The sequence below is a fragment of the Panthera onca genome, chromosome A2 (assembly GCF_046562875.1).
Source record: "Panthera onca isolate mPanOnc1 chromosome A2, mPanOnc1 haplotype 2, whole genome shotgun sequence".
Taxonomy (NCBI): Eukaryota; Metazoa; Chordata; class Mammalia; order Carnivora; family Felidae; genus Panthera; species Panthera onca.
Window position 1 is genome coordinate 80,276,776 of NC_138340.1, and position 13,403 is coordinate 80,290,178.

At 43.1% G+C, this 13,403-nt stretch overlaps 1 protein-coding gene across 3 annotated transcripts in view; it reads right to left on the reverse strand.

The window, feature by feature from the left end:
* Positions 1-12,942, reverse strand: part of LHFPL3 (LHFPL tetraspan subfamily member 3) — a 577,332-nt gene extending 564,390 nt beyond the window's left edge. For all 3 annotated transcript variants that reach the window (XM_060632275.2, XM_060632277.2, XM_060632276.2), the window contains exon 1: positions 12,305-12,942. In XM_060632275.2, coding sequence (XP_060488258.1) covers positions 12,305-12,746 — 442 coding nt within the window. In that variant the 5' untranslated portion in view covers positions 12,747-12,942. The remainder of the gene's footprint in view (positions 1-12,304) is intronic.
* Between the last annotated feature and the right edge of the window lie 461 nt (positions 12,943-13,403).

Here is a 13,403-nt window from a genome sequence, read left to right on the forward strand (position 1 = left end):
TTTCCTCTAAAGAACTTTCTGCACTTCAGGTTCCCAAAGAGATAAAATAGAAACGAGATAAAATAAAATAGATTGAGTTCAGGTCCCACTTAGGAAAAAATAAAAAGTAAAAGAAAAGAAGAAAGGAACTTGTGTGTTCTTTGAGTGGCTTCCAGGGGAGAAAACTATGTGTGAGTCTAGCAGGCATTCATTCCTTCTCTTTTTATCTTGTATTTAAGGAAATAGAGACTAGGATATGTAGGTGGAGCTAGTTATGAAATCAGGTGTCCAGTTTTTCATTCTGAACATAGAAGCATTGTCTGCCTATGGCTGGGGTCCATGTTCTGAGTTACTGTAAACATTATTTTTAAATTCTGGAAAGCTCCTAAAGTTTCCCAAGGAAGGTAATTTCCAATTCTACTTTTTTTCATTGCTCAGGCTGCTGCAGAGATGCAACCATAATGCATAGTTCATGACCACCAAGATCAAAGAGCCATTTCAAATTCCGCAGTGCTGAATTCCTCTACTTCTTTTGAATTCTCTAGTAACTACTATACCAGGTCTCCAGGGACCTGCCGATTCTCCAGTGATGTCCAAGTTACTCCAAAGTGTGCCTCTGCAGGCTAAGAAAAAAACAGCCAAAATGTTCCGATGGGGAAAGACCACCCCAATGAGTCCTCTGCAGAAGTAGGCCACTGGAGCGTCACAATCTGCTTCTTAAAAGTCACAATCTGCTTCTTAAAAGGTCATATAAGTTATAGAGAGTCATTTCAAAGAATGTGTATAAAGACAAAGGGCTTCAGAGAAGTCCAGGAGGAGTTGGCTTTTTCCTTGTAGATAAAGGAGGTTTCCCCTCTACTGCACGTATTCTGAACAAATCCCTTTTCTTATTCTTTTTCACCCTTCGTATTTTACCCTTCACTCTCTACCCTCTAACGTGTTATCTTGCAAGTAGTGTCAGGGGGAAAAGGACTGTGGGCCTGACCTTACAAAAGGGAAAGTCCTGACAAACACAAGATGACAGGGCTGGAGCTCCCTCTAGAGCCCATCCTGCACTCGATGGAGGGGTCTCAGTAAAGTGAAGTGGGGCTACGGAGATCCTGGCCCATTTCCCCATCTGAGTTCATCTTGCTGGGGAGCCCTTTCCAGCAGACTGAGAGGTCAGGAAGAGCAGCGCTAACCACTCTGACCTCCAGGACACAGCTGGGACACTGCCTGGCAGTGCTCACCAAGCATCTCTTTACCAGCGTGTCTAAAAGCGGAGTCTGACCGAGCATCCCTATTTAGCAAGTTCTCCAGTCCACCTCAACTCTGGATATTTACTCCAAGAGGGATCTAGGCAGAGAATGTTCATGTGTTCATTAATCAGTTCAGTGGTTTGGGTCATAGTCATAGACGTAGCCTTAACAAACCGATATTCTCCTTTTACAATAAGCTAATGACTTTACACCTGAAATGAAAATATTAACGAGGCCATGTTGAGTTTGTTTTCCTTACCTTCTTCAGGAAAGCTAAAGAAATACAAGGTAACTGGGGCACCAGGGTGGCTCAGTTGGTTGAGCATCCGACTCAATTTTGGCTCAGGTTATGATCTCGTGGTTCCTGAGTTCAAGCCCCACATCGGGTTCTGCACTGATAGTGTGGAGCCTGCCTGGGATTCTCTCTCTGATCCTCCTCAACTCACTTGCACACACAAGTGTGTGTGTGTGTGTGTGTGTGTGTGTGTGTGTGTCTCAAAATAAATAAATAAATGTTAAAAAAGATTCTTAAAAAAAAGTTTAAGTTCGTGTTAACAGGGTGTAGCTCTTCCATTTTATTTGTCTAGAGTAATGACTCAAAGTAACAAAAAATGTATTTTGGAGATAATTTTGAACTGTTCAATCACTTACAAACTTATAAAAAAAGAAAAAGAAGAAGAAGAAGCTATGTTTTGAAGGTAATTTGGACCAGACAACCTTTGGATTATGTCAAGACCAAAGTAGGCATTCTTATTAAGTTCTTCTCAGATGATAGGGAAATATTATCAGACATTACTCAAATTATTTTCTCTTCACAGTTATCAAAAGCAACATCGAATATTCTTGATCTTTAGTAACATCATATAACAGAAACATTTTAGAGGTAGCATTTGCCTTTGGCCTATAGGAATTCACTCTAAGAATAGTAGCAATGAGATCAGAGGTACAACCGGCAAAGGACCACCCCAGCTCTAGGTTAGGGAAACAAAAAGGACGAAATGAGGAATACCTCCCACTCCTAAGCAGGCTTGAAGGGAGAAGTCTGGTAAACATTTGGCAATGATTTTCCTTGTAAATACCAGCTCCTTCCCTTGATACAGCATGGCGAAAATGCACACTGAAGCAAATGCACATCAAGTTGGGAGGCAAGAGAAAGTAGAAACAGAACTGCCCTGGGAATCATATGTGTTACTCTCAATTCCACCACTGTGTAATTTTGGGAAGACTCTTAATTTCTCTCAGACTCAGAGGCAACATTCTTCAGGGAAGGGGGAAAGTCTGATTTTTGGCTCAAACCACTTACTGGCATGAGACCTCGAACAACTTTTTAAGCCTCAATTTCTTCATCCGCAAAATGGGTATAATACCACTAACCTTGTAGAATTGCTGTGAACTGTACACTAAAGATGTTTGAAAATGGTAGCTGCTCAATAGTTTAGTGTTTTCCATTACTGTTTCTTTACCTAGAAAATGAAGAGACTGCTAAATAGTTATTAATATCCTTCCAACTGTTAAAAGCCTTTGAGTCTATATCCATTTGGCCCTGGGTTAAGTACATTTGTTTAAATGTTTGCTTAGAGAGATTGTTGCTCAGAGGTGGACCATGTCATTTTGCATCGCATGAATGAAATCAAATCACAGCTGGAAAAATAATTCTTATTTTCAATCCACCCACAAGTTAATAAGGAGACATTAGCGATCAAAGTCATTAATGGAAGAAAGAAAGAAAAAAAAGTCTCAAATATACTTAGGTTAAGTATATTTTATCAAATCTACATCTACCCTGTAATACAAAATTACCTATGAATTGGCACAAAACTTTCACAATTTTCCAAAGAAGAGGTAATTCTTTTTTCTAAATTCACACTTTCATCTTCTCTCTAGAATAGTGACTACACCCCACAGTAAGCAATACGTTATATGTTGTAATCTAGTCCACATATACATATATAAATATTTTAAGAAATAAAGGTTTCATGAAACCCTTACTATCTGCATTATATTCATATTTCCTGTGGTTTTAATCCAAGCTTTAATGCTGATCATGATCTGCTCAATTGATGTCATGACCCATCAAAGGGTCACCAACCATAGTTTGTAAAACACTACAGTACAGCCTTTCTCTATGAAGGTTTCTAAGAAATGCCAACTATTCAGTGCTACATCTTTTCCAGGTAACTGGTTAAAAGGTAGATATTCAGTTAACTAATATTTGGCATTATAGATCTACAATATTGATGGTTTTTAATCATCTGTATCTTAAATTTAATTAATCTAGTGTGCACTAACTACCCATTCCTAATGTGTTCTGTAAATATATTTATCCTAAATACTCCACAGTTAGGATAGGTTCCCTTTCCCTATGAAAGGCATTATAGAGGGGCACCTGGGTGGCTCAGTCAGTTAAGCTTCTGACTTTTGATCTCAGCTCAGGTCTTGATATCAGGGACATGAGTTCAAGCCCCACAATGGCTCCACGCTGGGTGTGGAGCATACTTTAAAATTTTTTTTAAATAAAAAGTCGGGGCGCCTGGGTGGCTCAGTCAGTTAAGTGTCCGACTTCGGCTCAGGTCATCATCTCACGGTCCACAAGTTCGAGCCCCATGTCAGGCTTTGTGCTGTCAGTTCAGAGCCTGGAGCCTGCTTCAGATTTTCTGTCTCCCTTTCTCTCTGACCCTCCCCACTCACACTGTCTCTATCAAAAAATGATTAAACATTAAAAAAAATTAAAAATTAAAAAAAACATTATAGGAATCAATTTAGCTTCACAATCTGTAACTAGATTTTCAAAGAGAAACTACAGGAATTCTATTTATCAAATTTCACAATGACTTTTTCTTTCTTTGGTTGGCTTATTTTAGTCCTCTATATTTTCATCTGCCATACAGGAAGTTTGATCATCTCTCTCTTTGAATAGATGGATATTAGAATCTATTATAACCCCTGAGTAGTAGGGGGGTGTACAACAGAGCCTTAATCTTTCCTTCTTGGGAACTGAGATTGGCACACAGCTTTGCAAGGTAATGCATATTCCAGCCTTCTGCTCTTCCTATGCCAATATATTTTTAAGCATTGATGATATCAACTCCAACAGGCTTTTGATGTTCTGAAATTCCACAGACTTTGCAACCTTGAATTTCTTCTTGTCTTTTCTATTCATATTTCATTTATCGGTGTCACTCTTCAATGTCCCTGTCATTCTCCACAGCTGGATCTATTTGCCTATTTTTTAAAATACTGAGCCTTCTGTCAAGGATAATACTTCTCATTTTGATTTTTTGCAACCTCACTCTTGATCTTCATTAAAACCAAAAAATGGGGGCACCCGGGTGGCTCAGACACGTAAGCATCCAGTTCTTGATTTCAGTTCCAGTCATGATCTCACAGTTTGGGGGACTGAACCCCATGGCAGGCTCTGCACCAACCATGCAGAAACTGCTTGGAATTCTCTCTCCTGTCTCTCTGCCCCTCCCCTACTTGCATGTGTGCACCCACACACGCATGCATTCTCCTTCTCTCTCAAAATAAATAAACATTAAAAATGGAGGGGAGGTGTAGAGCACCCTGCCCCCGAGACTATTTCCACAAGGTGTCTCCAGACACTTAAGGAAATGGGTCTATGATGCATGCCATACCAAAGCTAGGGCTGAGTTCCCTTCACACTCCTATGTGCCATTGTTTTCTAATCGGACAAAGAATGAGGAGAACTCTCTCAATTAGTTAAGTTCTGTCTGTCCATTTCTGAGCTAAGGCCTCTTTTCTGATCTGCAATCACTTACCACTCCTTTCACTAACTTTCACTACTCTGCCACTAGCCCTTCCATTGATGAGTCATAATCTCAAAATTTCATGCAATTAGACTAATTTCACTCAGCCTATCACTTAGGATCCTTTCACCTATTCAGCAGACACAGCCCCTACCGCACTGCACATCTGGTTGCATGAGTGTTGGAAAGATGTCAGAATCCTGGTATGCGAGACCCATTATGGCGATCTCGTGTCAGCAACACTATTTCAGAAAGGGCTACTTTCTTCGTTCATTCTGTGCAGTAGTAGTTAGGTAGGGTTCACGTCTATGGTGGTCAAAAAATGATCTTTCTCTTGCAAACCACTCATTTGTCTATTTCATTTTCGCAGAGGACATGAGAAATGTGTTCAAGATTACAGTTAGGACAGGGTAAACTAAGAAATGACACTCTGACCCTGTGCAATAAGCACATCATAGAATCATAACCATCATTTGAGAGATGCATAATATTAATTATGTGGACATTAAGAATGCTGGCAGAGGTCATTTTATTTCTTTTTTGAAATGCCCCAATGACTTTTCATAACAGTTTTACGTTTAAGCCATCAAGTAACTTACCTACTACTGGCTATATGAACCAGCCTCTTACTTTCTGTCATTATTAATATCTTCTTGTTATTATTAAGAATAAAGGTCAGCTCCTTGGTCTTTCCTCATATCAAATAAAAATTCCAGTTGACTCATTATAAGAAAAAATCACATTAATTAAAGCTGGTGCTGACCCCCAAAGTTCAACTACATTATGGAAATTACACTTTAAAACTCTCCCAGTTGTCATGTCATTAAGCCCCCCAAATTAGAATTCTCTCAGGGAGTCTGCTCTTTGCTTCTCACCAGTGTGACCTGAGGTTCTGTCTCCTCCTCACCCTATAGTCTCACACCATACACAGAGGTGCACTGAACCACACACTCCACCTACAGTTATGTGCTCTGCTCGCTTCTTTTCTTAATTCTTTTAATGTTTATTTATTTTTGAGACAGAAAGAGAGACACAGAGTGTGAGCGGGGGAGGGGCAGAGAGAGAGAGGGAGACACAGAATCCGAAGCAGGCTCCAGGCTGTCACCAGAGCCCGAAGTGGGGCTCGAACTCATGAACAGTGAGATCATGACCAGAGCCGAACTTGGATGGTTAACCGACTGAACGATCCAGGCGCCCCTCTGCTTTTCCTCATTTAAAATTTTATTCACTTTGAAAGATTCCTAAGGTATGTACATAAAATGCAATATACCGGCCTGGCCATCTGGATTCTCTTATCACAATATCATACCAAACATAAGCACTTATCACTAAATAATTGTTTTCATGGGTAAGCATCTGATACCACATTCTGGTTAAGTATATATTTATTTATCTATTGCTGAATAGAAGTATATAAGCACCTTGTTAGCATTTTTAAAATGGAAAAAAAAAAGCTGTTAAATGCGCAGCCTTGCACCAAGACAAAAAACACCTAATGATATACTGCATGGGCTATATGGGGTCTGTTATTTTTCACAGATGTTCACTTAAAATCCCACTGTTATAAAAATCATTTGTTTTGACATTCACATTAATATATTTTTCAACATCTCTTCAACTGTCACATCCCTTGTCATGCTGCATAAGAGCAAAAAAAGAAAGAAAGAAAGAAAGAAAAAGAAAGAAAGAAAACAGTTTCTGAATTCTCATTTTAAATCACTTTCTTACAAGTGTGACTTAGCAAATAGAAAATTCTTATAGGTGGAGCATAGTGTTAGAAAATGAAAACTGCCGTCACCAGTTGTACACCCCCTTCCTTCTGCATCTGGGCAAGTGTGTGGAATGCCCTGGAAGAAGAAAAACCCCTCTTTAAGGTCATTCCGTAACTCTGAACTTAGGATGGATTAACAGCTCTATGAGGCAGGATGTCACTTCCTCATAGGCCCAGCATCAGCCCAAGGGTAAGAATTGGTGAAGGTCCTGAGGGCCTGTAAGTCCTAGCCTTGTCTCCTCTTCCGAGACCTGCATCACAGCTCTGCCACCCGTCTGAGCAGATCTGGCAGGATCCCTGGCAGGTCCAAGAACACATCTGCAATGACGCCCAGACAGATAAAGGGAAAGTGTGCAAGACACATCCTCTCCTGTCTGGATTGCTCCTGAAGGTATGGAAGCAAATTCAATATAGAACAGGGTCCCTGCTCCCATGAAAGCCTGATCTTGTGATTCTTCCATAGAACCTCCTTTTGAATGATTTTTTTCGTGAGAAATCAAATGAGGAAAAGGAAAAACTTGCTGAACCCTAAGATATAATTGACGATGTCCTATGGTTGTAATAAAGATCATGACCCTTGCATCAGAAAAGACCCCCATTTGGGAGTAAGTTCATCATGAATTAGGCTGCAAGTCACAATCACTGCTGTCAAAGAATGGCGGAAGAGATCCTTTAGTGCAATTACTGCTACAAACCAATGAGAAAGATGAGCATCGTGGCTTCAAAGAATATACGACATTCGCTTCTCAACAGGGCATGTGGGAAATTTTAAATCTCCCCTTTTCATTCTTTACCCTATTAATCATTCATTTTTCTATTCACGAACAATTGATTGAATATCTACTATTCAGTACATGACATGCACATACTACTGTGTGTCAAGGCACAGCAGTAAGAACACAAGAACAGTAACCATACCTAACACTCAGACAGCACTTGCGTCCTGTGCACCAGGCACTGTTCCCAGGGTACACATTAGCTCTTCAATCCTTGTACCAATCGCCTGAGGTGAGCACAAGTACATGCCCACTTTGCAGATGAGCAACTGAAATACAGAGAAATTCATTCCCTCGGTCATACAGTCAGTGAGGGTCAGAGCCAGGTTTGAAACCCACATCTTTTCACTCCAGTGTCCAGATCTTGACCTTTATGCAACATGAAGAAAAACAGACACGGCTTTATGGAAATTTCCATGTACTGGAGAAGACAGACGTTAAACAAATGCACAAACACCTCTATCATCTCAAATGTTGATAAGATAGATAAGAGCAAGGTGCCCTGAGACAGTATCATACAATATTGCAAAAGCTCTTCTTACAGGCTAAGAAATGCAGTGATTACCTCTGATGATTCTCTTCTCACCTAAACAACAAAGTTATAAAATTTAAGAAAGGAAGTTGGCTAAAAAGAGCTGAGAAAAACTAAGGCAGGGAAGCAGGGGAAAGTGACTAAGCAATTCAGCCCGTAACCCTTGCCATACAGCCTCGCCATCTTGGTGGCGCTTCTTGTTGGTACACTCCAAACGACAAGAGGTGAGGATGTGGCAAATGCGATCCCTTCTCCCAAACTGATCTCTCCTGAATAAAGAAATCCAACCTGGAGCTGGGGCCCTACTTCATAGATGAAAGCAGTTCCCTTCATCTGCTGCTTGTCACCAAGAAGTCCATGGTGGATGTCTAAAAAACCATAAATTTTACTTTAATGCTTTAGCATATTTTTTTTAAGTTTATTCATTTGTTTTGAGAGACAGAGAGAAAGCACAAGCCGGGAAGGGGCAGAGAGAGAGAGAGGAGAGGGAGAGAATCCCAAGCAGGCTCCACATTGTCAGCACAGAGCCTGATGTGGGGCTTAAACTCACAAACCGTGAGATCATGACCTGAGCCAAAGTCCGACCCTCAACCAACTGAACCACCCAGGCACCCCTAGCTTATTTTTTATTTTTAAGTAATCTCTACATCCAATGTGGGACTTGAACTTACAACCTCAAGATCAAGAGGCATGTGCTCAACTGACTAAGCCAGCCAGGCACCCCTTAATGCTTTAGCTTATTAGAAAAAGAAAAGATTTCTTTGGCCTATAACAGTTAACACTTGGGCTTCTGGAAACAATTCCAGACATGGCTTACAGTCAATAAAACAAATAAACAAAACAACACCCTTATGAGACTTGGCTATTAATAGACTTGGAAACAGACGGACACACTGATTTTAAAGAGCAAGAACATGGAAGCAGAGAATCAAGTTCCCAGAGCAACAACATTCTCTTTCCATCCTGATTAAAAAAAAAAAAAAAATCTGGACTTTACTACCTACTTGACCAGTTAGTGTGAGAGAAATCATACAGAAAGAATAAAAGTCTCTTTTCTTCCCAAGAAGTTGTCTCTCTGTAAATTAGGAAAACGTTGCATCTCTGATTGCTGTTACTTATTCTATGTATTATTTTTATGTCTTCAGTCTTTATATTAGACATGGTCCATAAGTATAGGATTACATCCAGAAGTAGTGTGACATAACTAGCTCCTAATTCGGCAACTTCACTCTACTGAGGTTAATAATGATTTACAGGGGAGAGCAAGAGGGACAGAGCAAGGAGTTCATAATAGCACCATTAATTATATGTGCTTCGCATATCTAGGTAGAAGACCAACATCATTTTCAGGTCCAATAAATTAAGTACTTTTTCTAGTTCCTTGCTCAGAATCATAATAAGGATAACTCTTGATGTTGTATTGCCCCCAAGAAAGTCTCCTGCTTCCTCACCTTCTTATCATTTCATATGGGATTTTATGTTCTACTTGGCTCTGATTTATGATGTTACTACGTGAAAATGCTTAGATACCTGAAAACACAAGTTAGTCGCTTGACTTCCAATGAGGGTTAAACAGTCTCTAATTAAGCAAATAGCACATTAAGTCTCATCTGTCATAGCTTGCAAATTACACTTGGGATTAGCCTAGGTACAGTTAAATTATAAGCATGAGAAGGCAGAACATGAGAGGGGAACAGTCTAAAGGTTAGAACCTAAACTTTGAGAATAACTTATGTTATGCTAAATTTCTTGTTAGTGTCGTGAGACTTCAAAAAAGAAAACCACTACATGTGACATCTTTTTTTAAATGCTTCTTTAATTAATTATTAAGTAGGCTCTACACCCAACGTAGGGCTCGAACTCACACCCCAGAGGTCAAGAGCTGCATGCTCTACTGACTGAGCCAGTCAGGGGCTCCTAAATGTGACATTCTTCAAAAATATCTTCTATATCCCACTCCTTAAAAATCTGTGAACATAACTGATTTTTATTCTTAACTACCCCATCGTCATAATCCATTCTCCCTTAATTAATATATTTCATAAATAAACAAAATTACGTCTTGCTGTGGTTTATCTAGGAATAAAATACCAAATAAATTGCGAAGAAAGGTTTTAAAAAGTATGCCTACAACCTAAAGTCCTGGACTCCTTCAAAAATGAAGTAAATGCCCAAATATCTTCATTAGCACAAAGGCCATCATCACATTTTATGGTGACATATTGGAAACAGGATCGTGTATTTATGTCAAATTTCTGAAAACATGACATCATATTTTACTACCCCAGAATGATTACTCTCTGCTCTATTCCAGGAAAAGGAAAGAAAAAAAAAACACCATAATAGTTGCAGTCGTATTAACTTCAAAGCTGGCAATTCTTTCCCAAAGATGTTTTCTTTCCTTTTTAAAATAAGACAAAAAGAGAACAGCTTGGGTTCAGAGTATGGAAACTCATAAAAATAAAATATTTAAGAATACGTTGCTGAGAAATCACCCGCAAATTACTTTGAGACCTTCGAAAAACAATCTACTTTGAATCACCAGTCTAAATAGGTCATTTAACTTAGAAAAATTAAAATTAGCTGTGCAGGGTCAATTCCTTTTCTAAAAAACAGCTGCATCCTCAGTGTCCTCTTGTCGTCAAAGTCAAACCAGAGCCAAATGTCAAGAACAACTATAATACATGACTTTATTCCAAATCTGAAAGTTAGTCTGCTCTTGAGATGGCCACAAAAGTTAACATTATATATAAAAACAGAGAGCGTCTGTGGGGTGCTTGGAGCATTTCAGGAGGATAATGGTTTGGGGGCGGTGGTTCTCTCCCAAGGCTCTTTTCTTGCCTTTCACCTGCACATGTTCCCATAACATGGCAAATCAAAATCAGCTGAGACAGGCACTTCATACATAGCAAATACTTCATAACACAAGTTTAGGCTCCCACAAGTTTCTCTTATGCCAACCAGCAATACAAGGTCATGAACCTTCATGTTCTTGTCCAGCACCTCTAAGGGCTTCATCATCCTGGTAAACTCGGGGATCAAGTCCCTACTCCCCAAAAAACCTCCCCAAACATAAGAGTAAGTACAAAATCCTAAAGGTAACATAAGCCTTAAAGAATGAAAACAATAAGACCAAACACAAATGAAACCATTTGACTGCCTGAAATATCCTATATGCTTGCACAACCAGATCACCCATAAAATTAAAAGGACCCAACCATGTTGGAACAGGAGGGTGTCAAGTGTTGGAGGGTGCCTTTATAAGGCAGGGCATCCAAGGTGGCTACCAGAGTGGGAATCCGCATTACAGGAAGGAGAGAAAGGAGTCAGTTTTGTTTCACGATTCTCCAAAGCCACCGGGAAACGCACCCCTATCCTTTCTGGGTTAAAAGTAACTTTAATGTTCAGAAAAAGTACTTCCATGTCCTCTAGCTAGAAACATTCTATCAACCACAGGCAAAAGCGATCAGAAATACTAATGGAACAGGTTTTCCTCTCAGCCCATCTCCCTAAAGCCACTTCCCCAAAATGAGATCTCGAGAAATCTTGATTCCCTCAAGATCTCTGCTTAAGGATTTAACGTAAGGACCTTTGCCAACAAGGAAGCAAACTGAAGACTTGACATTAACATTTGGGGAATTGCTAAAAGGAGCATGCTAAGCTACATTTTTCTTAAAAGGGTGAAAACCACAACAGGATTAGCATCTACTCATTTCCAGACGGATGATAAAATTTTTGTAACTGCCCGGGACAGAGTGAAACAGTTTCACTCCAGCACCACCCCCTCTTGAAGCAAGGACAGAAACAGTCCCACAGAGGGACAGGGCAGGCTGACTCTCCTTCCACTACAACCTCTCCAAATCCGCTTTTCGCCAGGCTGGGTCAGTTCCCTCCTTAGTCCCTCAGCTCGCGCCCTAAGCGGCCGGCCCCTTCTCCCCACCTCCATTTACGAGCAGACTCGGCCCAGCAACCGCCCTTCCTCCAGCGCGTCCCCCTGGGCGGCGTCCCCCGCGCTGGGGAGGTTCTGGAAAGCCCGGGACAACGCGCGGGTGCCGGGCTGGGGAACCCCGGGGGTTCCGGCCGCCCAGGGCTCCCGCCCCCACCCCACCCCCCACGCCCGGGCGGATTAAGTTGCTCGGCACCCCGCGGCGCGCACGGCCCCCGCCCCTCCTACTCCCGCCCCTCCGGGCTCGGGCGCCCCGCGGTCCCCCCCGCCTCCGCGGAGGTGAGCGCGCACTCACCGGAGGTGAGCTGCATCCAGGCACAGATCTTGTACACCGTAGCCGTGTTGCAGAAGAAGAAGAGGGTGAAGCAAACGATGCAGGCGATGATGAGCATCATGGAGAGGCCGATGAAGAAGGAGGCGGCTTTGAAGGCGCCCGAGGGCAGCGTGGAGAAGTCCGTGAAGCTGCCCCTGCAGGTCAGCTCCCGGGAGAAGCCGTTGCCGATGCAGTAGTGGAAGAGCCCGAAATAGCCGGCTTGCGGGGTGTCCACGCCGTCGCCAATCCAGTAGGGCTGGATGAAGCACACCACGTTGACGATGGCAAAGCAGATGGTGAAGATGGCCCACAGCACGCCGATGGCCCGCGAGTTCCGCACATAGTTGGTGTGGTACAGCTTGGCAGCCTCCTGAGCCGGGAGCATCGCGGCGGCGGCGGCGGCAGCGACGGCGGCTCCGGGCATTCTCCCCCTCCTCCTCCTCCTCCTCCTCGTCCTCCGCCTCCCCCCGCCTCTCCGCGCTCAGGAGACACACTCACCGAGCCGCGCGCGCTGCAACTCCCCTGCCTCTGCCTCAGCCCAGCAGCGCCAGTTTCAGAGTCTGCATCCTCGCTCCCGGAAGGAGGGCGGGGGAGCGCTGAGCACCCCTCCGGCTCGCCTGGCACAGCCTCCCGGCCCCCCTCGCTCCCTCCCTCCTGGCCCGGGCTCCAGCCCTCCTCGCCGCCCTCCACCCCTCTACCCGCCGCCGCCGCTGCAGCTGCTGCAGCTGAAGGCGGCAAATCCCGCGCGGGGCAGTGTGGCGCGCGAGCTCGGGCGCCCCCCACTCCGCTTCCCGCCTTCCGCCCCATGCCCCCTCCCCCCGCCGGCCGCCCCGGAGCGCGGAGGACTGCCACCACTTTAGCACGCCCCTCGAGTGGTGGGCGTGTGCCAGAGAAGCGGGACTGGAGTTGGGGGGCGTGGGGTGAGAGTCTAAGGAGCCAGCAGGAGCACCCATAGGGATCCTAGAGGCGATCCCAGGATCCCGGTTGGTGTTAGGGAGCGGGCGTGGGAGGCTGATTCTGGGAGCATTTCTGCACCGCACAGCAACGTGCTTCGACCTCTGCATCTTTGCGGAGGCGCGAG